General features: G+C 35.5%; 1 protein-coding gene across 1 annotated transcript in view; it reads right to left on the reverse strand.

Moving 5' to 3' along the window:
- LOC149911407 (uncharacterized) overlaps nt 1-25,450 on the reverse strand; it is a 123,411-nt gene that overhangs the window by 83,022 nt on the left and 14,939 nt on the right. Inside the window, exon 3 of the mRNA XM_090106124.1 lies at nt 721-902. Within this exon, the coding sequence (XP_089962250.1) occupies nt 721-902 (182 nt within the window). The remainder of the gene's footprint in view (nt 1-720; nt 903-25,450) is intronic.

Here is a 25,450-nt window from a genome sequence, read left to right on the forward strand (position 1 = left end):
CATTGTACTCTCGCTAATTTGCTATGGAACAGGCGAAACAAAATATCTAAGATGACAACGAGCTTTGAGAGAGAGCCCTAGAGCGAACATTTCTTCATTTAAAAATATATTTTAAATAACTAAAAGCTGCAAAAAAACAAACAGCATAAACAATTCAGAGGATTTTAATGAATAAGTAAAAAATAAATAATAAATAATTAAAAACATTTCATAGGAAAATGAACAGCTTTAAACTAAACAATTTTAATACGCTTCAAACAAGAATGAGCAATTAAAAAATATGTTTTATGCATAGCTTTTTCTATTAGTTTAATCAATAACTAAAAAAAAGTCATGTAATTACAATGAAATATCAAATAGCTTAAATATTAAATGAAGCAAACCTGCACAATAGTTTTGGACAAAATTTAACAAATATACAGTTCATATAATATCAAATGATTTATATATCATAGGATGTCTACAGGTTTTACCCAGCCTAGATAATGAGCGCTTAGGTAAATATCAATTGATATGAAATAAAGAAAAGAAAACAAGACTAAAGTAAAACAAAACCCATCCCACCAACGCAAGACACACAATAATCAAAACCTTCGCTGCACAACAAGATACCATCGCCGCATCGCATCGTATCGATAAAAAAACGCGTTGCGAAATATCGACTTACATGAACGACTACATACGAGCGCGGTACATTCGTCAGTCACTGTGTCCACTTGCCTTGACTTGTCCGAGGAGCAGGTCATCAAGCAGCCCCGTCTCCTGGCAGAGGGAGCGCGTGAGGAGCCGCTTCTTGCGCCGCTTGTGCATGGTGAGGAAGCGGCCGGTGCGCACCAGCCGCCGCGCCATGTCATCTAGCTCGCCGGGATCCATGGCGTGGCGTCGAGGTTGCTCCACTTGAACTGCAACAACGGTCACTGGTTAGATACAAGTAAACACACGTTATATGTTTGTATTGAAGGCAACAGCAGGATGGAAGTGTTCTTAAGTGACATCAACGTAAGCGGCAACGCGGGGTGTTGCCTGCGTTGTAGAAAGTTTAACTAAGGGATCTAGGAATCCTAAATAATGCTTGAGCGTTACGGGTGCCTGTCTCAAATTGTACAAACTAGCTAACACTTTAATGATTAATTAAACAAATGAGGGATATATAATACTGTAGATCACAAAGTATCAAATTTAACGCTTCTGAAAACCATATTCACTTAATCGAAGTTCGCTACAACACATCTCTAACGACAATTATTGTACACACGTCAAGGTATCACATTAGAAGTTGTGCAAGTTACAGAGTTGTGTAGTTCTCTAACAAGCTAACAGTCCAAGTCGCCGTGATACGTCGCACGTGTACAGATGTTTGGCTGCATTGATACGCCATTGTAAATTGTATATCATAAGTTGGGTAGCGAAACTTAGTTGTACTTTGAAGATCGAAGGAGTGTGTTGATGTAATGAACTGTTATATATAATATGCTTTTAAATCTTAACTTTTATCTTAGTATATTTCTCTGTTCGAATGTTTGGATTTCTCACCGAGCAATACAATAATTAAATTTCTGGTTCTGCTATCCAACTGCTACAAACATTGAGAACTAAGAACGTCACTGTATATTCATCTATTTCACAAAACACACAAGAGCGCAGCTTGTTTTAACTTCCATTTTAATTCAATTCAGTTGCAAGCTCGTCCAAGTTTCGGACCATCGTCTATTTGCTGAGTTCGGACGTCTATAGAAAGTCTCTAACTCTCAATCCGCAGTTCAGTTTAGATAACATATTAATTAGCGCGATTCATAGCCTAGGAAATGTTATGTTTGAAGTGGCTGAGATTGTAACTCAATAATAAACTCGAGTGCCTCTTACAATTGCAAACACACTCTAACTAAATCTAAATTGTAAGATGTTAAACCTTGTAATACACTTTAAATTTTACTGTAGTAACTAATAACTTAAATAATAAATGAACTAATATCACAAACACACAAAAAACAATAACAACAAAAACAAAAACAAACAGTATTATTGAAGAAAAGCATCCTTGAAAACAAAACAACAACCCGTTTATAAATGCGTCTAATTTGTTCACACTAGACTTTATTAAAAAAACTTAAGCATAGAAAAAATCGACAGCACGGCTGATTTAAGTACCTGGAATTCTCGAAACCGCACTATCACGTATAATTAAACACGAGAATATATCACATAGGAACTAACACTGACCTGCCTCGCCTCCAACTGATGCCGATAAAGGAAAATTACTGTTCAAGAAAAGAATTGCATTCGTTACCGTCACGGCTCTTATTAAATGTGTAATTACATCTGAGCGGGGAAATGTATTGAGAGTCGAACAAACCGATCGCTTTTCTTTTGGTTAATGAGGTAGACGTGAATAAGTGTTATTTTATTATTAAAGGGATTGAAACTAGGATTTAAGTTTGTTTTACAGTTTGTGGTTTACTTTCTTACTCGTATAAAGTGTAATGAATAATGTGAACAGTTAAAAGTATTTAATTATATGAACGTAATCTTTAATTTAAGGATAAAGAAAATACTTCGCCTGATGATAAGGGAAACTCAGTGAGAAGAAAGAGAGACAATTTATTTGAATGACTCATTGCCGTCTAAAATAAAACAACATAAAAGTTCCGCGTGTGTTATAGCAAAGTGAAACACAACTTGTTATTATTATTATTAAAGTAAATATTATTCTAGAATACAATTTAGTCAAAACAATCCACCCAACACATAAATAACTACACAGCGACACTTGCGTGAATCATAATTTAGCTATAATCGATACACGTAGATATGTAGTAAACGAATAGTTTAATACAAATGAATGTCATATGAAATCATATCAGTTGGCGGGTGCGCGAAGGGTGGCGGGTGCACGGCAGGCGTCGGGCGGCGGGCTGCGGGTGGCGGGACGGCGGGCCGGCGGGCGGCGGGCGAGGCGCGACTCGCAGCGCGAAGCAGAATGCTATTTATCACACAGTGTTTACCGATCGTTGATAAGAAAGCCAGTAAAAGCTTGTATGACTCGCGCCAACTGCACACAAACAAACACTACTACACACTGCTATCACGGCTAGATAATTAAGAGAATGTACGTTAGAATGTTACAATCGATACGTTTCGAATTAATCAGTGTTTCATCATACATTATTTACCGCTGTTAATTTACTATCGAATACGTGTATTTAATTGATCGCTCGTTAGTTTACTCCGCAGTACATATTTTAGCATTTACGTATCAAAATTATTTACCTCGCGACCCGCTCGAACATGTTCGGCACTGATGATATCGAATTTTCATTAAATGTAATGAACGAGGTCAATCAACAACCGAAACATGTTATTACAGCAGAGAAGTTTATGAAAATATGTACCTGAGTAGTATATTATTTTAACAAAAGTAAATTTTTTATATTAAATAGTGTACTGTTTCACAAAGCAGCGCAACTCATACAAAGTGCACAGTGCAGCACTAAGTAGTATCCGACTTCTCTCGAGGAGTTGTCGTAAGCTCACTTTGCCTTTTGCGTCTAAGAGCAGTTTTTTTGCTCACAGTGGAGCTATGAGAAGTCGATCTATATAAGGTCCCGAGTTATAATTGCTAGTAATACGTGACTGTGTTAGACGAATAACATCAATATTAATGTAGCCGTAAAAGCTCTCGATGGCTCCGAGTCGGGGGGAAAATATAGCGGGTGGGGAAAATATTTCTAAAGAAACCTTTACGGGAATTGGAATTTTTACACTTATTAAACACAAATACTGGGGGGTAGGGAGAGGTAATCAGGCTTACAATCCAGTTTAAAGGATGCGATCAGTGGTTTCCATAAATTCGATGAAATGAACAAAACCAGGTGAAACTTTATGGTATCGGCCTCGCATGCTCTCGCAGATAAAACATATTATATATGTGGATTGTTTTATTCATCAATCCCGGCTTTGTGCAGCAGACACGCGGTACACTCAAATCATATTTTCACGGAAAAACTATCACAGAGGACTTGTCCAAATCGATGTTTGGATTTTTCCGTAATCCAGATTTTCACTTTTTAATCTCTATCTGGGTTTGGTATTTCCAATATTGTAAATTTCATCCATAGTTCAATATTCAATCTTTCGTTTGAAAATTCAGAGTTACATCCGCTATATGAAATAATTAAATCAAGTTTTTAATATATATGAACTTCTGTAAATGAGGAAGTAATAACATATATATATATGGTTCTCAAAAAAAACATTTCATATTCAGATCTACTTTTTACAGAGCATACGCTTGCATTGTCTTAAAGAGTAGGTAATTAGGTAATGCCTACATCACATCCCAATTTGAATCAATTTATTACATTTATTGTTCGAAAAAACGGAATCTTAAGTAAGTCAAAATAAAAGAAGTTGCATAAAAAAAAACTTTGTGAAATAACGAACTTTGTTAAAGTAAGAATATTATTTCAATAGTTGAGTTATCACATACATAATGGTCTGAGCTTTACACGAGGAGTTAATGTACCTGTTGGTCTCACTAATGAATCGAATTCATTAGTGAATTCACATTCAGATTATTAAACGTAACAAAGGTAATATTCTCCGATTATTTCTAGCAAATATGGACTAATATTTGTTTGAAATTTGAAATACGAATTATGTTCACATTGCAAATAGCTGTTATATACATAATATAACAAATTACAGCAAAAGATAATTACAATATAAACGTGAATAAATAACTTTGTGAAAACGTATAGAGAATAATTCACAAAACACCGAGTCTCTAATTATTATAAATAGATTTTCAAGAACACAGCGGCGTCAACGGATGGTGACAGAAAGACGTCAATCAGAACATATTTTAAAATTTCCGCCCATGTTTTGTCAATCAAAAGGGAAAATATTTTATATTTTCTTTCAAACAATGTTATATTTTTCTAGAAAATTTCGAAATTTACATATTATAGATAAGATAATTACGTCGGTCCAAAATATAATTATAATTTATTAAGTTCATTAATAAACAAAAAAAATACAACATACAGCATTATGCGTTTCAACTGAAAGAATGCACCGAATCTAACACATGGCTAGTCTTACATTCCGATACATTTACCCTTAATGAGAACGTCTCTAGAAAATCGTCTATAGACGTAATATAGACGATTTTCTAGATTACTCTTGCGTATAAACGTCTCATTCCCAGAGCATATACGCTCCAGGCATGTACGCTTTACTAAGCATGCACGATCACAACGCAACTGCTAATTCGCCACTTCATATTCATTATGAGTTGCGCGCTGAAGACGAGCAATTTGTTTATTTGCCCAAAGCAGTATCTGAGAGCGACACGCGGTCCGTCAAATTCGGTACAAAACTATACAAAACAAGCTTTTAATCTTTCAGCCCTGTCATCCGATTGATTGCATTGTTACCGAAATTAAAAGGCCCGTCGGCTCGATCGCACGTCACTGAGTGCTTCCGAATGGATTATTTTCGCTTGTATTACTTCAAATAAAATGAATAACAATCAATTTTCACGACTGTCTTTAAAAATAAAATGCATTCATTCACACTAGTATTATAAAGATCGTATAAGTATTAACTACGTTTTAATAAAAGCATTAAACATATCATCGACAAATCAAAACGTTTTATATTTCAATCACGTAAAGCATAACACCTCGTTTACAGAAGAACGTTTACAGGTAAACACAGTTATTACTAACAAGTAGATGTGTTAAAGGTTTCACAGCGAGTGTGCCCTTATCCTCAAATGTCATTAATTACAAGCAAAGGACGCTCATGGGCCAAACACTCGGGAGATACTTCTGGGAAAACTCCTGCCGTCCGCACAGCTCATGTAAAAGCTTAACACACACACTTTAACTATTTCACTTTAAACACCTCAAATTCCTGCTAAGATACTTTTGCTTTGTAAACCTGATATTATACATTAAGTTGAAGTTTAACCTTTTTTTAATAGTTGATATAAAAAAACATGAACATGTACAATGACTTTCAATAAAACGTACCTATGCACCTAAACACAATACAAATTAATGTTTATAAACAATGATTACAGGTGATAATGGTTAATGAGTTTAAATATAAACAATAACAAAGTAACTATGATTATAATTGAGGTAGGTACATTTTTATCTATTAACTTCGTTCAAAAGTTTTAACAACATGAGTCAATTTGATATTTTGGTGTTATGGCATCCAAATGATTTATAAATATATTTTTTAAAGAATACATAGAAAAAACATGAGCCAATTTGTTCTCTGCCTTTTATCTATCAGAGTAGGTATATCTTACAAATGATTGCAAACAATTTTCCAAACACCTTATGCAACAGTGAATAAATTGTGCATAAAAATCTATAATTCAAAAGCGTTAACCAAAACACCGCAAGGAAAGCATAACACGCGCATAATGCATCCACTGCTCGGGTGTAAAATGTTAAAAACAAAGCGGCATGGTTATTATGCGCCCTATTTACAGGACAATCGGCTCTCCGTCAACAACATTAGCATACCCATCACCATACTGACACATGATCACACCTGTTTGATAGCACCTACTGCCGTGTATAATGCGGGATAGCTTGTTACTTGCAAATAAGTGGAATATAAATAGACTTTCGCTGAGCCAATACGCAAGTGGCAATTTTTATCGAACTACTTTTTTCGCAACGCTATTTCTCACTACCTCAAGGCTTTGGACTCTGAAAGCCTAATGGAATATCTCATAGCTTTTTAAAATAAATTTCTAAGTTATCTACAAATGATCAATTAGCCAACTGTATGTACATTATACGGTATACCTACCATCTACTCACGAACGAACAAATTTTCCCAGCAAAAGTATTGAACATTCAAGTATTTTTGCGCAAGCACAATTAGTTACTTCAGAAAATAAAGTTACATCGTATTCGGAACAAATTGCAGAAGCGAAAAGCGTGCTAAATATCGACGAGTTCCCTTCAATAATATTGCTTCACGATAATTTGTTTACAGACCGTAAATAAAGAATTGAATCGATCTCTTTATTATAATCATGTCTTAGGTCACGACGGGAAGATAAATCAATAAATTAATTCTCTTGCAACACACGAAGAACAATTGAATTGTTTACTACACATTCCACATATAGTTGTGCGGTTATTTTTAGTAATCCCACATTATAGTTTACACACAGCATCCGATACGATGACGATTGTATACCGATTACCGATACTTTTTCGTGTAAATAAAATTACGAGAAGTATCATATTTTAAGGTCACTATTTTTATCATCATTATTAGGTACTTTAAAAAATTAAAATAATATGTTATATGTAATACAAACATTCGTTTGAAACTGTCTGTACGTAATATGCTGTAGATTCATCTCGCACAATAGGTATACAAAAATTGTGAACACTTAACAATTTTCATCAAGACCAAATATGGCCATATTTAAAATTACAGCAATTTATAGACAATCTTATTATACTACTAGCTTTAATAGCCGACAGACATCGTATCGGCAGATATCGACAGATATCGTATCGGCTGATATAAAGGAGATCTTAGAACAAACATCCCATAGTTTTCAACGTCTATTATTTATGAGAGAGGCAGAGCATATGCGAAATACGCAAATAAGCGATAAATACTTTTGGTCATATTATATCGCATATTAGCAAACTAAGTAAGGTTTTGAGGCAAAACATTTACACATAGAAATCACAGAGCATAATAGGTATGCGAAATACGCAAATAAGCGATAAATACTTTTGGTCATATTATATCGCATATTAGCAAACTAAGTAAGGTTTTGAGGTTTTCCTCACATTTACACATAGAAATCACAGAGCATATGCGAAATACGCAAATAAGCGATAAATACTTTTGGTCATATTATATCGCATATTAGCAAACTAAGTAAGGTTTTGAGGTTTTCCTCACATTTACACATAGAAATCACAGAGCATATGCGAAATACGCAAATAAGCGATAAATACTTTTGGTCATATTATATCGCATATTAGCAAACTAAGTAAGGTTTTGAGGCAAAACATTTACACATAGAAATCACAGAGCATATGCGAAATACGCAAATAAGCGATAAATACTTTTGGTCATATTATATCGCATATTAGCAAACTAAGTAAGGTTTTGAGGCAAAACATTTACACATAGAAATCACAAGACAATATTAAGATTCATTTATAAAATTATTTTTAATGGATGATACCGGATTTAGGTCGGGGCCATTTTAATTGAATTCTAAGCAATTTTCAAATGACAATCACGACGTCCGCGTCCATTCTACACGCAAATTAGGCAACTGCGCAAGAGATTTATAATAACGAACAATAACAAATGCACTTCCTATTCCATTTCTGTAGATAATCTGTTTCGATACATCGGGAGCTTGTATAAGTCCGTAATAATAATTCTTGGTCGATTACGGATTCACCTTTCCAGCTACTAATTCACTGGATACCCTCATATCCGTGCAGCAAAGCCAATCGTCACTATGAATTGAAAAACAAATTTGAAACAATCCGTCACCGTCAATACGTTCACAAACACAGGCACTGGGCGCACGGAAATTAAACCGCCCGAGCCGTACGTAGCTCCGGGCGCCAATCTTGTATTTCTAAACGTAATTTCCTCATATTTATTCGGTGTTCACCCAAAATGATGTTTATATATTTGTTTTGCGGCAGTCGATGTGTGTACTGTGTATAACAGACGACACATGTTCTTCGCGAGTGTGATGCGATGCTTCTTTACTCGGAAGAAGATTTTATCAAAGTAATCATGTTGAGTAAAGTATGTGATAATATGAGGTGTTGATCAATTTATATGATAAGCCCATTGAAGTTATTTTTACATCACACCAGGCGTATACCTAAATGTTATTAAATAATACACATCAAAGTTAATTTCTGCAATAAATAGTAAATCCTCCTGGGCATATTTTCTGGGTTTTACCAGTAAATGTGACTCACACATCAATATTAGAGTACTGTACAATCTCGATAACAAAATCCCTCGACAACAAAGTATAAGCTACATGTTCGTAGCCCATAGGTATAGGTACCTAAATATCAAGTTATTTAATATGAATAATAAATTCATAAAAAGGTGGCACAGGTACAAAATTTCTTGGAAACCGCAGTATTAGATGAAATGGAAAACATTTGTATCTAGATTTGATTAAAAAAAATAGCAAGTAATTTTCACAGCGTCGCGGCAATATCGAAGTGCTTTTTAAATAACCTCGACGCGGAACGACGGACAATTTCACCATCCGATTTTCTTGATATTAAAACATTTTATTGAATAAACACAACTCAGTTTTAAACGCTTCAATGCAAAATATCATTCCAGCTTTTATGTTAAAAACTACTATTATTACAGGAAATATGGGTCATTCCCATTCATTTAATTAACTGTGAGCTAATTAGCTTTTTTTATATTTGAATCGTAAAGTTGAATATTTCGTTGTAATTAATGCATTTCTGCTGGCCGTATTATAAATTCAATAATATTTTTTAAAAGACGGACGTTCCACGGGCAGAAGACTAATAAAGTCGTCAGTAAATGGCCCAAATCTTAAAACTTTGTAGCAGGCGGTTCGACGTGAAGTAAAACTGTGACGTTATATAGATCTACTGAGAACATTGTGCCGAGTCATTAGTCCACCATTTCTCTCACAAGTTTGGAGTAATTAAAGCGCTTTTCATTAAGTAACACTATAAAGCCGATGACGATGACGTCACGCAGCTCGTTTTAGTGGTTCAATCGGAACGCGTTAAAAAACAATTTGGCATTTTTACGTTTTAACGCGATTATTTCCCAACAGCCGAATAAACATACTTCATTGTGTTGCGGTATTGAACGTACAAAAGTTATAATATTTTCTTAATGCAACTTAAAACACACGAATTACTATTCTGCTACAGAAAACGCTGATGTCATCATAGTAAAACATTAATTATAATACTTTTCTAGCCTCCCCTGTTAGTTCTTGCTATGCACAGATCTATCTATCCATAAATTATTAAAAATGAGTAAACAATAATCAGCCAAACAGGAACAAAACCTCTTTACTCGCACGGCGGCAACTAGGCGAATCGGCACGCGACAATCCGCGCGTCGACCACTGCTGTTAAGGCTCCAATACTTACACTAACAAGCGAACTAATCACCAATTAACATCGCTGTGTAGTGTCGGATTCCGCACGCACCAGCAATGTCATAATCGCACCCGATGGCATCGCATTAACATGCGCCACACTATCGCAATCGCGTAATAGCAGTGAAAACTACTCAATTGCGAGCAACAATGCTATTGCATTTTATTAAATACTATAGTATCGGTTCATTTACGCTCCAATGTACGATAGTATGCGTGGAATGCGCCATCAGATATAAACGTTCCATTGAATAGCAATACAATCAGATTTAACACTGCAAACAATTAATGTAGGATTTTTTTTTAATATTAAAGCGTACTCAATACAACCACAATAGAACTATGTTAATGTAATGACAAATAAAGCCTACTGCCTAAACAAGAGTTCGTAATCCAGCTTCCAATAATCGAATGAATACAGTAGCAGTCAGTCGAAGAGATGAGATAACGCATTGCATGCCGGTCGACGGTTGTACTGCTGCAAGTGTAGGTGCCGGCAGCCAGGCAGAAGTGATTGAGGACTCCATTACAAAATCGAGTTACACCGAACTTCGAGAAGCTGCACTTTATTTAATATTACGCTGTGGATATCGATTTGTAAAATCAATTTGGTATATTTGTTGATATAGAATATGTTTTTGGTTGTAATTCTTGTTATCCTTAATGTTATGTAACTCCACTTCAGAAACACAACTATAGAAAATAATAAATATCGAAGTAAGAAGCGAAATTCAAAGAAACTGGTGAATATTTATTTATTTTCCAGGAATATAAACGCACAGTTTGCGCCATGCATCCGTCCACATTCCAAAAGGCCAAACATTGCCGATGCGCTATATTTCGTCGTCAAAACTGTCATTAACAAAATAAGGTCACAAGTGTCAAAATAATATTTGTGTCAAAATTCCATCGTTTCTTATGTAAATTCCAAGGAAAAACTAATTTTAGGCAGAGTCGAAGACGAGGCGTGCGAGGCGGCTTGACCGACAAACAATAGGTTTTTATTGAAATGTTTTGTATACAGAAATGTCGATGCTTGATGGTTAATTTCGTCGAATTAGTTCGAGCTGGAGCATAATGGGTCGGAGGAGGCCGGCTCACCTCTCTACACTCAGCTAATGTTCACTTACGAGCGCCTCATAATTATTGTGACGAGTGACTCTTTATTCTGTAACCTCGCCGTGTGTCAGAATGCTTTCACAATACGCTTTGTTTGAACATTGCCCAATGTTTCTTTGGCATATTATCCTAATATACAGTTACATATTTTGTAAAATTAAATTGTAATACTGAAATGATTTAAAAGAGCAACTATGAAGTTTTTTGCCGGTTCTTCTCCATAGATACTGCTTTCCGAATCGGTGGTAGATGTTAAAATTATGTATTGACGTTTCAAAAGTGCTTCTCGAAGAAGTCTAATTGAATAAATAAATGTTTGAGTTTGTTTGAGTTTGAGTTTTAAAAAGCAATTTCTTATAACGCAGCAACTATGGAAAAAATTTAAAACGAAATATGTGAGAAAACTATAAAACCTTTGCAAACAAAATACGAAAAAATCACTGTCCAACAAACACACCCTGATTTTTCCGGACATTTTCATCCTGAAAACCTTATCCCGGCTTTTATGAACGTTTTAAAGTGATTTTGCCAAATTGTCGGGTCATTCACTAGCGAATGCGCAAAAAAATAAAAGCTGTTAGGCCTCCCCCACATTGGGCGTAGGCCGAGCGTACGCGTTTCCTGAGCGTGCTGCCGGCGTCGGCGCGGCGCGGACGTCGCGTCAGCGCGCCGTCTGTGGGGCGCGGGCTACGCGTTGTCCAGCGCCGCGCGGGCGCTGCGTGAACGCCGCGCAGACGCCGCGCTTACGTCGCGTTCCATGGGCGTTCGGGCGACGACGAGGGCAATGAGTGCGAGGGGCACGGCGCGGGCGGCCGAGTGCTTTAGACGCGACGTCGCGTCGGCGCGGCGCTTGCGCAGCGCTTGCATAGCGTTCGATGGCGCGACGCCCGCGCCCCACAGACGGCGCGCTGACGCGACGTCCGCGCCGCGCCGACGCCGGCAGCACGCTCAGGAAACGCGTACGCTCGGCCTACGCCCAATGTGGGGGAGGCCTTAAGTAAAACTAACACCATTTACGTTTTATTTATTGATCTGTTGTACAAAGCGTGGAAATATCAATCAGCGGGAACACATTAGGTTATTCCGTAAGATAAACAAGTGATGCGAAACTTTAATAATAATATATAATATTCGAAATTTATATATGAAACAGTTTAATAGATTTACGCGTGCGGATGTACGCGTCAGCTTATCTAACAACATAACATTTTAAAACAATAATGTGTTGCAAATAAATAAAGAAAATGACCAACATAGAGACACGAGACTACCCAGACCATTATAAATCGAAAGTATACATTAATAAAAATGTTATTCGATTGCACGTCTCATCCCGTCACAATAACGCTCTCTCGGACGAAATAGACGTACATATTTATTTAACTTTAATGAATTTCTTGCAATAAGAATGTGGACCTTAAGGACTGTTTGTATGCGTTTGATACGGCAACGGGAATGTAATTAAACTCCAGCGCCTCAGCATTTGAGTTATCCCCTAAGAATATTAAAATACTCCACTCCAGTCTTGTACCTTCTGGGTTTAAGAGCAGACTCGTATTCCTTCATTGCAATCCAATTACAGCTTTCTACGCTCACTGACTGGGATAGTGGGAACTGGGAAGAGAACCGACAGAACGATCGAAAGACTATAGGAAGAAAAATATATTGCAATAATAAAATATTGACAAATATAGACATCGCAATTCAACTATTATTAATTATTTATGCAGGAAAAATTATGATCGTCGATCATTAACACTCGTAAAACCTATAAAGAATAATAAGTGGATAAAAATCATATCAAGAAACATACACCTACGCTACATTATAGCACTGTTGTTGTTTACTTATGCTTAAAATATTTAATAGAGTTGAAATGATTGCAATCGATAATTATTATCTCCTAGAATGCCAGCATATTAAAAAACAAATTATGGTTTGCTAAAAGTATTATAACAAATTACTGTCTTAATGTTAATGTATGTCTGCTTTCAATGAAATATCCTTGAATATATTACCACAACGATATTTTCAAACAACTAACAAATAATCGTTACTGGAGGTTAGATACATAATTACATACATCAAAGATATGCGGCGAAGTGAGGACTTCATTTGTTTTCGGAAATGTAATTTATATTTATTATTTGAATGTAAAATAATCCAAGGGAATCCTTGGTAAAGTTACTTGCGAAGATTGCATTTCTCTTAAAATGTTTCTGTTAAAGGTAAAAGGTATTTAGGTATTATATTTGTAGTAGCTATCTGGATTCCCGTTAAGACTTTTCAGCGATGATATCAAAGCTTTGGGGGAAGCTTTTATCACACATCACGAGAGCCAATTTCAATATACTTTACCGCGGATCAAGACGTTATTGAACATATAGAAGATTCAACATATAAAACAAAACACAAAGTGCTTCGTGCTCTTCATTCAAAGCAGAACATTCACTGAACGGCTAAATATTAATTTTTATATTTTTACTACTATTAAAGTATTATGAAGTGATTTAGCACATTGCTTCTTGATCTTGAGCGGCTTATTTTGTTACCAAACTGAGACAATTTTCCGGGATACCCGATAGTCGCTGACGACATAAGTACACACAAAGAAGAACCAGCGAAGAACCATTCGAAGCAATTACATGGTCCTTTATCTCTTGCTCTTTCCTCGGAATACCAATTATTGTATTTCACACACCAAACACGGTCGGACCTTGCGTATGATAACTGTCGAAGGTCACTTAAAAAACTATATTGGGCACTTTCCTCAAGTCAACAGTTTCGACGCGTACCTTCCTGTAACAATGCATGTATTAATACGTAATTTCCGACGAGTTAGCACCGTATTTATTTACAGTTTTGGCGGTCGCCGTGAGTCATTAAATTCTTTAATATTTGTACAGTTTATCGAGTGCTGGTGATCGATAACATCGTATTAATGTTTGTGAAAGTTTTGACGTTTAAATTTGTAAGTGTTATTATGAATCATGATGCGAAAGGCACAAATTTCTTAATAATCTTTATAAATGTATTCCAATTATATAGACAACAGGTGTAAGCTTGTGTCTACCAGACAGTCGTTGAAGTTAAAACGTGAAAGAAATAGCGCTAGATAGGTGCGTACATTTTTAAAGTAGACTCCATACGTTTTGAAACATAAATAGATCATTGTAGGTATTATCTTCATTAGAAATTTATAAAGAACCATAGTCACAATATTCAAGGATATTCACGGAGATTATATGCACAAATTTAATGTATCTATTCCTCATCAAGGCATTATACAGGTATTAGGTATAACATTCAACAAGCTCACTTCATGATAGAGTCGCGGGAGTCAATATCATTTTATTAAGGCGCTCTTTATCGTCGTACTTGTAAAACATCGCTCAAAGAATTTTAATATCGCGAAGGCACCCAGCACAAAAAAGAGAAGTAGGTATACCTCGGCGCAGACATCGCCTTGTTTAGCACTAGCTGTATGAGAACTAGTAAAATAGCATTATGCATTATTTATTGTATCCAATTCCGAGACATTAATAGCGTAGGCGCCGTATAAGGATAGTCCACATAGACTGGGGTAGAAGCCTTTGAAAATAATGAAAAGATAAAAAAAATCGCAGTCGGATGAAACCCATTAGAGAAGGAGGGGAATATGATGAAAATGTAAGGAAAAATAAATTACAGTCAATCCGAGTTCGGGAAGCGGGAGGGGGGAGCTTTTTAGAGAAAAAAATGGTTTCTCTCAATTTCCGACAAAACTACAAGTCCTATAGAAAAAAGTTCAATGGCAAAGTTGTAGGTAATTAAAAGTTCTACAACTTTTGTATTCACAATTTTTTCACATAACCTAAAAATTTAGGTGAAAAATTCAAAAAACCAAGTTTTTGGTCTTTTATTTCTATCTACTTCAAAATTTATTTTTTTTCTACGAAATTTGGTGGAAACTTACTTTATTATGTCCCAAATACACTGTAATTTATTTGATTGAAAATATTTATTTTTTCGCCTTATTTTGAATTAATACCAAAAAAACAACCTAATTTTCAATCGAAAAGTCACCCGTCAAAATATCAGCTTTTTTCAAAAACTTGGGGTGCCTTTCATTCATTGAAATCTCTACTTTCATATGGTGTAAAAAAAATAAACACCACCGTAGTAAATGTTCTCAGGAAATGCATACAAACAGTCTGAAAATTAGCTTTTACTAAATCAGGCACAATTTTTGAACTCTATATCTTCTCTTGTATCGGCTTTTCGGTAATATTTCAAAAGAAAAATAATTATCTGTTCTAAGTTTAATATTTTACAGCATATTCAAAAGCAAAATGATGTCGATAAAACATTTCAGGTAGTTCGAGAAGTGTGCCTGATTTAGTAAAAGCTAATTTTCAGACTGTTTGGATGCATTTCCTGAGAACATTTACTATCGTGGTGTTTATTTTTTTTACACCATATGAAAGTAGAGATTTCAATGAATAAAAGGCACCCCAAGTTTTTGAAAAAAGCTGATATTTTGACGGGTGACTTTTCGATTGAAAATTAGGTTGTTTTTTTGGTATTAATTCAAAATAAGGCGAAAAAATAAATATTTTCAATCAAATAAATTACAGTGTATTTGGGACATAATAAAGTAAGTTTCCACCAAATTTCGTAGAAAAAAAATAAATTTTGAAGTAGATAGAAATAAAAGACCAAAAACTTGGTTTTTTGAATTTTTCACCTAAATTTTTAGGTTATGTGAAAAAATTGTGAATACAAAAGTTGTAGAACTTTTAATTACCTACAACTTTGCCATTGAACTTTTTTCTATAGGACTTGTAGTTTTGTCGGAAATCGAGAGAAACCATTTTTTTCTCTTAAAAGCTCCCCCCTCCCGCTTCCCGAACTCGGATTGACCGTAATTTATTTTTCCTTACATTTTTATCATATTCTCCTCCTTTTCTAATGGGTTTCATCCGACTGCGATTTTTTTTTGTTTCAAAAATTATCTACTCTAGTCTAACAGCCACAGAATCCAATATCAAAGGGAATAGAAAAATTAGAAATAAGCGAAACAACTTCATTAAATATGCCGCGTATCCTCCATCAAATATGACGCGAACTTTTGAGACAATGAGTAAATCATTTATATTGAAGTCGAAATACTAAACATTATGTATGAAATACTAGTGGTCCACCCCGGCTTCGCCCGTGGTACATGTTTCGCAATAAAAGGTAGCCTATGTCCTTTCTCAGGTATCAAAATATCTCCATATCAAATTTCATGCAAATTGGTTCAGTAGTTTAGGCGTGATTGAGTAACAGACAGACAGACAGACAGAGTTACTTTCGCATTTATAATATTAAGTATGGATACCATTGTAAAACTTGTAAGGAAATATAAAACAAACAAATTAATTCAACTTTGAATCTAAGTAGGTATTCTACGTTTAAGTTAGCACAATCCTCTAAATGATTTCCTGTCCAACTGCAAATATTACCAAAGTTCGAATCACAGCCCCGGCGGCATAAACATCAGAGTGCATGAACCGAGATATTTCAACAAATAATACACGCTAAGCGGTATATTAGTTACCAACTAGTTCACAAGCTGCTGATGTATGACTTGGCTTCAATCTGCACTATGTATGATTGGAAATTAATAGCATCCCTCTAGTCCCGATAACGTTCCACAAACGGGGCTGTTCCATCGAACACCGAGCCCATCAGATTAATTACTTGTGCATCTAAAACCCGACACCGTGGTGTCCCATCAGTGTAATAACGACTTAGTTTGTGCCTCGACTGCCACCTTTGTATACCTTAGCATATAATCGCTGGACTGATGTGTCGTGTCGTGTCGACGTGTCTATGCTCGGTTAATCTTCCTTATTGGAATACTTAGTCGTATCTTCGGAAATGTATCTTAGAACTATTCGCAGCAGAATTATAATTATAAACATCAGATTGCATCATAGCACTCCCGTAGACTTCCGTAGATATCGTACGTATCATATACATTATGATAAGATGAAAAGCCAACGTCAGAACGCTATAAATATTAAAATGCTGTAGTAATAACTCGAATTATAGTAATTTTTAGTTTCCACATTGTTTCATAAACGCCGATTACTGATACTTTTATGGTATAAAGTTATTATTTATTTTATTTTTTTTTATTTTTTCTAAAATTAATAAATTACATTGGCATTACATGTAATTCAATAGATAATTAGCTAGCTCTACCATATATTACGTTGTTGGACGTACTGATACTGAATAAGGCAAACCGACAAATAACTGTGCAAAATACCAAAACTATCAATTAATATAGCCTACATATTTCAAACTTTTTCTGTGTATGACAGAATCAGGCCACAGGAGGCTTCAAAATACATGTCGGTAAAAACTCTAGTTTGCAATATTTTATCAGAGAATTTTAATTTTCCAATTTCTCTTTACCACAATTTACAGAGCGAATGTAAAGCGAAGTCCACACGTATGCACTTAGATAAGCTATGTTCATGATAAATACTTTATTTTGTAGGCAGTGGCGCTCATGATTCAAGAACTTTCCATCAAATTGTTCGCAACGTCCCATCTATGAGCCCACAGTTGTATTATCTAACGTGAAGTAATAGAAATTGTAAACTATATACCTATAGAGATAGAATCGAATATTGATTTCCGCGATAGGACGAGATGAAATTAAAAAAACAACTACCTACCTACGTTTTACATTCAGTACCAATAAAACGTAGCGATTCGAGTGATTCAATCCGACAATTTTCTTTCAAGTAGAAATTTTATTACCAGGTTCTCTGTATAAAAATAGACGCATAAATAATTGCTACAAATGCGAAATTTTCATCATCCTAAATATTTATTTCAGCATATTGATTGCTATGTCGCGTCGCGTCGTTTACGTTTAAATAAATAAAAATTACATATTCCTAATCACCTATCAAAGATACACGATAAAGTGAGGCGTATTATAGTAGTATGATAATAGTATCGATTATTGTCGACTACACCGAGGGACGGAGCGTGTGTCCAGAGGGATTGAGTGTGATATCGAGAGCGTGCAATCCTCACTCCGCGGCATGCCGGAGGTAAACCGCGTGTTTCCATTTTGGGGAGAGCTTACTTATAAAGTTCCGTGATCTTGCGAGGTTCGGGGTGTATGCATTTCGAAATTGTAACGCCGATTGACTTTATTTACCGGCAAGTAGACGGAGATCTAAAAGGGCTATTGCTTAAAGACTACAGAATTACACATCATTAAAAATTATACCAAATAATTCCAATAAAAGCTTGATCATATAATATGATATTGTGGTGTTGTTGTTGTAAGTTGGTAATGTGCCTTCCGTATCCTGCCAGATCGAACATGTTTCTATTACACAAAAACTATTACAAACTCCACCGGAGAAGAAGCCCTTTCAGAAACAAGCTCACTTTGTACTCTTTGTAGCTACATCACAACATATCTAACGGCTCGTACAACGCAGAGTAGAGCAACACTACTCAGTAAGGACTAAGGCATATCGTTTCGCGATCGCTATACAAGACTTTTGATTAAACCTATCAAGTGACAACTACTGGACGCTCCATTTCGCATGAATCGAGTCGATACAAAAAGCTCCTGACACATCTATGAAATACATTCGGCCTTTTATTTCGAATTACGTACATAAAATAGGTTAATGTTTCTCTTTATGTGTACTGAAAATGAAGTTTAACAGAATCAAACTAAAAATAAAGGTATAGTCTCGAATAACCCAATTACTATTACAATTCGAAATCGTGAAAAACGATATCTTGTTACATTATTAATTAAAATATATAATAGTTATGTCTCTTCAATTAAACATTGAAATGCGCAACACCGCTATTCCATGGCACAATGACAATCAATCAGGCCTGAACTTGACATTCACAAGCATCGCTTGGCATTCACCTCACTATATACAATTAACGATCTAATTATGATTTATAATGACGTGGTTTCGGGGCTGAGAGCGCCAGCGTCAGAGCGGCCGGCACGGTCCACTTGCCGCTTGCCGACATACACGTGTGCGGTGTGGCCGACCCACTAGTGCTATAATACAGAGTTACACCAGAGGAATGGACTTTGCGTGTATTGGACAAAAGAATGGCACAGGAAATTGAATTGAATACACCCTCGCGTCGACTTGAATAGGTACCTTTTTGAAACTCCGCACTTTTAATCTCGACGAAGCCACGGCGAAGCATTAGTTTCGAAACAAAACCAATTTCATGAAAGTGCTCACTGCTTAGAGCTTGTTAATGAAAAGATGTTACATAAGTCGTGGGAGGTAACGACGGCTTTATCAGTTTTCGCTTTGTACACAATAATTACTTATTTTTCTTTTGATTGTTGTCGTTCGATTTCATTGAAAATCTTAAACACAATAGGTACATCGAAGATTACTTAATAGAATTCCATATTTAGTTTTGAATTATCACAACAGCCTTCATGTCGATAAATAATACCTAGGTACTTATAGAAAATTATCTCATAATAGTGAAGCTTCGTATTTTCAAGAGAGCAACAACAGCATCAAGAATTTGCTTAAACACATATTTTAAAATGCAATTATAATGTTCGATCGGCCGTAATTTCATTGTTGGCCGGCCCGATATTTTCTGAATACTTTACGGAACAATTAAAGGTTTGTTTTTCACTTGCAGCTTCCTGACGAATAGCAATTTTTGCGGATATAATTAAAATGTTTAAGCCAGGCATACTCCATTGTTTAATCCTGTAAAATTACTCGATATTCCATGCTCGTTGGAAAATAAATTTAATTTTATAATAAGTCCTAAAATTCAACTTTTAATAGGAAATATATCTAATACATATTATAAAGGCGAAAGTTTGTAAGGATGTATGGATGTATGGATGTATGGATGTATGGATGTTTGTTACTCTTTCACGTAAAAACTACTGAACCGATTACAATGAAATTTAGCACACATATAGAGGGTAACTTGGATTAACACATAGGATAGTTTTTATCCCGGAAATCCCACGGGAACGGGAACTATGCGGGCTTTCCTTTGCAAACGCGGGCGAAGCCGCGGGCGGAAATCTAGTCTTCTTATAAAGGCGAAAGTTTGTAAGTATGGATGTATGGATGTATGGATGTTTGTTACTCTTTCACGTAAAAACTACTGAACCGATTACAATGAAATTTAGCACACATATAGAGGGTAACTTGGATTAACACATAGGATAGGTTTTATCCCGGAAATCCCACGGGAACGGGAACTATGCGGGTTTTCCTTTGAAAACGCGGGCGAAGCCGCGGGCGGAAATCTAGTATGTATATTATAAAGGCGAAAGTTTGTATGGATGTATGGATGTTTGTTACTCTTTCACGTAAAAACTACTGAATGGATTTGAATGAAACTTTATCACAATATAGCTTATACATCAGAATAACACATAGGATAGGTTTTATCCCGGAAATCCCACGGGAACGGGAACTATGCGGGTTTTCCTTTGAAAACGCGGGCGAAGCCGCGGGCGGAAATCTAGTAGGAAATATTTTCACAAATTTGTGCATCACAGTACCGTTCTCATGTACTACCTTTACTATATCCCTATTGTATAAAAATACAATCATATAATATATAGTTAGTTTAATACCCTTGAGAAATATATACAATAAATGAATTGTCCGGAATAAGACTGAAATAATAACTTAAATGGAAAAATCTTTCCCATGTCCTTACGTCCCTATTAACCTTCTATAGGTATCGTAATAATAAAACGCAATTTTTCTTTTATTGACTTTAAAATAAGAATGATAAAACTGCAAGCTCTTTCATTTTGTTACCTACATGGATTAGTGAAGGGTTTAAATAAAATCCTCTCACGGTTTAAAAGCTATCACGTGTGGTTGAATCTTAAAAGCAATTGCAAGACCTAAGTCAATCTAAACCCGAAAATAGAGGTGTAAAAATTAATCCCAATTTACCTCTTCCAATCAATAACAATGTTAGAAAGTTCTGCAAAGATTGAAGAATCCGCCTGTATCCATACACCCAGAATTAACATTTGTCCGGCGAGATTTAGTTGGTTTAGCCGTAAATATAATGTATGTATTAAGTTTATTTGTACAATATGTATACAATTTTATACATAATTCGATTGAGATAAAATTTGTACTCTTTGTTAGGTTAGGCAACCCGCTTCTGAAACTTTGAACAGATCCTGAAAATACTCTACTTAAATAGACGCAACATTTGAATTATCTGCTACATTCATTTTAATAAAACCAGTCAGCACTACCGCTAGTACATAAAATCTACAAACAAATATAATTTATCACTTAATGAACATCTGAGCAAATACTACTAGCATATTATGAAACATGTAACAAATGCGACACGAGAGACGAGCAGAGCTAGTCGCGACCGCAAGCGAAACTTTTACATTTAATGAGTTTTACATCGTCCATTGTGTCCGCAGTCCGGCGCTCGGAAAGCTACGAACTAAACTTTTCCTCGAGCGAAGACCGCGCGTGAAAATAAAAGTCAATAAAACGCGAAGTCTCGTTCAACTGTCCGCGTAGTTACACGCCGCACCGAAGTATTCAATGTCGGGATTAAAATCCGATTCAGCTAAACCGTGATGGGGTTCATTCAAGTTGAGTACAGTCCGGCAGCGCGTCGCTTTTGAGTGACGCTAAACTCCCGTCTGCTACGGCATCACTCCGACTGTAGTGTAGACTATATGATATTTATTTTCAATTGTGCTCTTTGAAATAAAACTGGTATTTTGAAAAAACAATATGGTTCGAATAGGTCCTATTTCTACAAAAGATTTTTTCGATGCAATAGACTATTGTTTTGATTATATCCCCAGTTCAGACATCTAGAATAGGGTATACATCGTTATATGTTGCGTAGCTACAGTTTTATTGTTTCGACGTAGGTATATTCTAAACGATTTCAATTCCTTGTTTGTTATCATCATACTGGCCTTTTGTTTTGAAAAACACAGCGGTATTAATTATTTTTCCCAAACGCGTAACCATTCGCCGCTTAGCACCTAATCGACGCAAACAAGTCAATTAACACCCGCGGATAGGCCGTAACGATATTTAATTAATCACTATTCGATGTGCCAACATTGATAGACTACGGCAATAAACTTAATTCGTAAACCAATAGACTGAAATGCGTCGTAAAGTTCAGGAATCGTTCAGCGTGCCGTGTACATACCCTGGCTATAAGACTTTACAGCGGCCGGTCAGCGAGCCGCGCGGCTCCCACCGGGACACGACTGGGAAATATATCCGCCGTATTAAGTTTTCACTGTACCTAATAAAATCTCGAAAGATTCACGGTTTCTAAATAAAACTGTGTTCCTGAAGTATTTTATGTGTACCCGGAATAGGAATTGTTCGGTTGCAATCGCATAATGTAGCTTTTCGTTCTATTTCATGTTGGAAATAACAATGGTAAGTCAAAATTTTCACATAGTGAGTCTTGGTCTTTGAATAAACCACTTTTCTCTAAAGAAATATTTCAAAGTATCATTATTATTCATCGTCATAAGAAACGTAATTAGCAGTTAATGGGTTATGATTCAGAGCACTGCAGTGGCAGTTTCGAGTGGTGTTGCGGTCGACCTCAACTGCAATGGGGCAGCTCGAAGCTGTTAACTTCTAATTGCGATCCGCCTGTCTTTAGTGCATCATGTTCTACGCTACTTACATCATTTTAGTATGATAATGAATATAACCGAAGGATAGAGTATCTAAATTTTTATAGTGGCCTAGTTGTAATAAATAAGTTATCAAAGAAAAATGTTAAACACGAAAGGCGGAATAGTATGACCAACAAACGACACAAGGGGTATCAAAGCGGACTGAGATAAGCACCAACGTTCCAGCTACAATGCACAAATGCACAAACAACAATACCTAAATTCAATTGTCTTAACAGTACTCATCGAACGGCGAATATCCGTCCGAAATGTACAGTTTCAGATTCCTTTGTCAATCTATTTGTTATAATAGTCACTACAGCGTTGCTTTGATGTCCAATTGTTAATGAAATAATGATCAAATAAATCAACAGTTAGTCTGGAATTGAAGCAGCGATCAATCCGCCGTGTGACAATAAGCCTGTCCGTACGTTTGTAATTCGCTCCCATCAATGATAGACAATACGATGATGGATAGGGAATTAACGATCTTGTTGCAACGAAACCCACTCAGACGTCATTATCTTTTGAGGGGATAGATCAAGATCAGAACGGACATGTGAACTGGGATGTGGACAAACGACTATAATTACTTTTATAACAAGGCAGAATTTATTTATTACTCGCTAAAATAGATAACTTTCTTTTCAAGTCAAACTACTACAAATACATTTTACTTTTCATAACATTCGGCGAATGGATGCTATTTAGGAAATTCTGTGAATTACAATTTTTTGTTTCAATTCTCTTTTAAATCTTATAACTCTTTCATCTGCCAACGCATGTCATCATATTATTCATATCACATTCGATCTAGTGTAATCCGAGTCAGAAAAAACCTTAATACATTTTATTGGGTTCCAATAACTACAGATTAACATAACAAAGGGCGTCGGAGCGAAATGCATGAATATGTATATTGGATCGGTGATGGTATATTAGCAATATTAATGGGCGAATACAGCGCGTATTAACAGATCAATCAGAGGAATTAGTATGCAATCTGAGTTCAATATAGTTTACAATTAGGGACGCTTCCTAATCACAGGGCTTGGCCTACAGTGGTGCACGGCGCAATTACACTGGCCAATCGTCGTTATAATCGAAAATTATGTCGAAGGCTGCGTGAGGAAATGGCGCCGGCCGCGGCGGCCGATCTCTATCGTATTGAAAACAATATTATTCTGTAAAGCGTTTCAAGTGCAAACACATTTAAATAAAACGATGTAAGTATGATTAATACAAATTATAGAAATGATAAATTAATTCGAAACGTATTTGATTTTTTCAATTATAACTCTATCTATAACTTAGAATTATGCATATATCAAATTAAGGCGGAACAGCAAAAGTTTATCTTCGAAACAGTAGTTTTAATTAACACTAGCTTAATTAGAGTTTTCCTTGAATAGCGCCGAGTTTGAGTGACAGATTGTTTATAACAAGATGTAACAACTTTAACTCATCCTATTTAAAGATATTTTATTGTTCAATAAACTGCTAAAAAGCTTTTACAGAATTATTTTATATAATATTTCGGATGGTTTAACAACTCAGTATAAAGCCTCTTACATTTCAAGACGAAATTAGATAGCTTTCAGGAAAAAACATTTCTTAACCATAACCCACTATGGACCCAAGTCCCGACTTTTTAAGTAGGTAAGACATTCTGAGATAAAACCATATCACCATAGCAACCACACCGCCTACGAACATTCTGGCTATTATTCCCAATAGAAAAAATGAAGACATTAAGGGCTTGGTCTAGTAGTGCAAACAAATGCATCCTGTCATCCTATATGTAAATAATACAAATGTACTAAGGGAAAGTTGCTCCACTTAATTTTTAAAAATTAAATCATTCGTATGCATAATTTAATATTCGTAATAAGTACCAAAAATGACAATTTGAAACAATTTTCGTGAAAATTACACCGGGTGATTTTTTTTTATCAGTACACAAAATTTGCGAATACTTTCTATTGATATCTTCAACTTCATGTTTATATAACTGATCAACTTTTACAAAGAAATTTGGACGAAATATAAAAAAAAATAAGCTTTCCATACAAAATGCATAACTCTATACATTTTTTTCGACCTAAGTTTCTTAGTGAAAGTTGTTCAGTTTAACTAATAAAACGGATAAACAAATTTTGTATATAATAAAAAAAATGTAATGTTTGTGTTAAAAAATTATAAAATAGAAAAATACGCAAATGAAAACAAAAGATATTTATTTCTGACTAGCTTCCGCCCACGACTCCGTCCGCGCGGATGTCGGTCTTCGCGTCTTCTACAGATTTATTATATTATGTATAATATATAGATTTATATTGATAAACCTAATAAATCTTTTGCTAGCATTCTGATGCTTTATCGGTTGCACTGGATTTATCTCTTTT

Source organism: Colias eurytheme, chromosome 1 (genome assembly GCF_061535395.1).
Source record: "Colias eurytheme isolate Ceu_HAF_F1 chromosome 1, ilColEury1 Martin Lab GWU primary, whole genome shotgun sequence".
Classification (NCBI taxonomy): domain Eukaryota; kingdom Metazoa; phylum Arthropoda; class Insecta; order Lepidoptera; family Pieridae; genus Colias; species Colias eurytheme.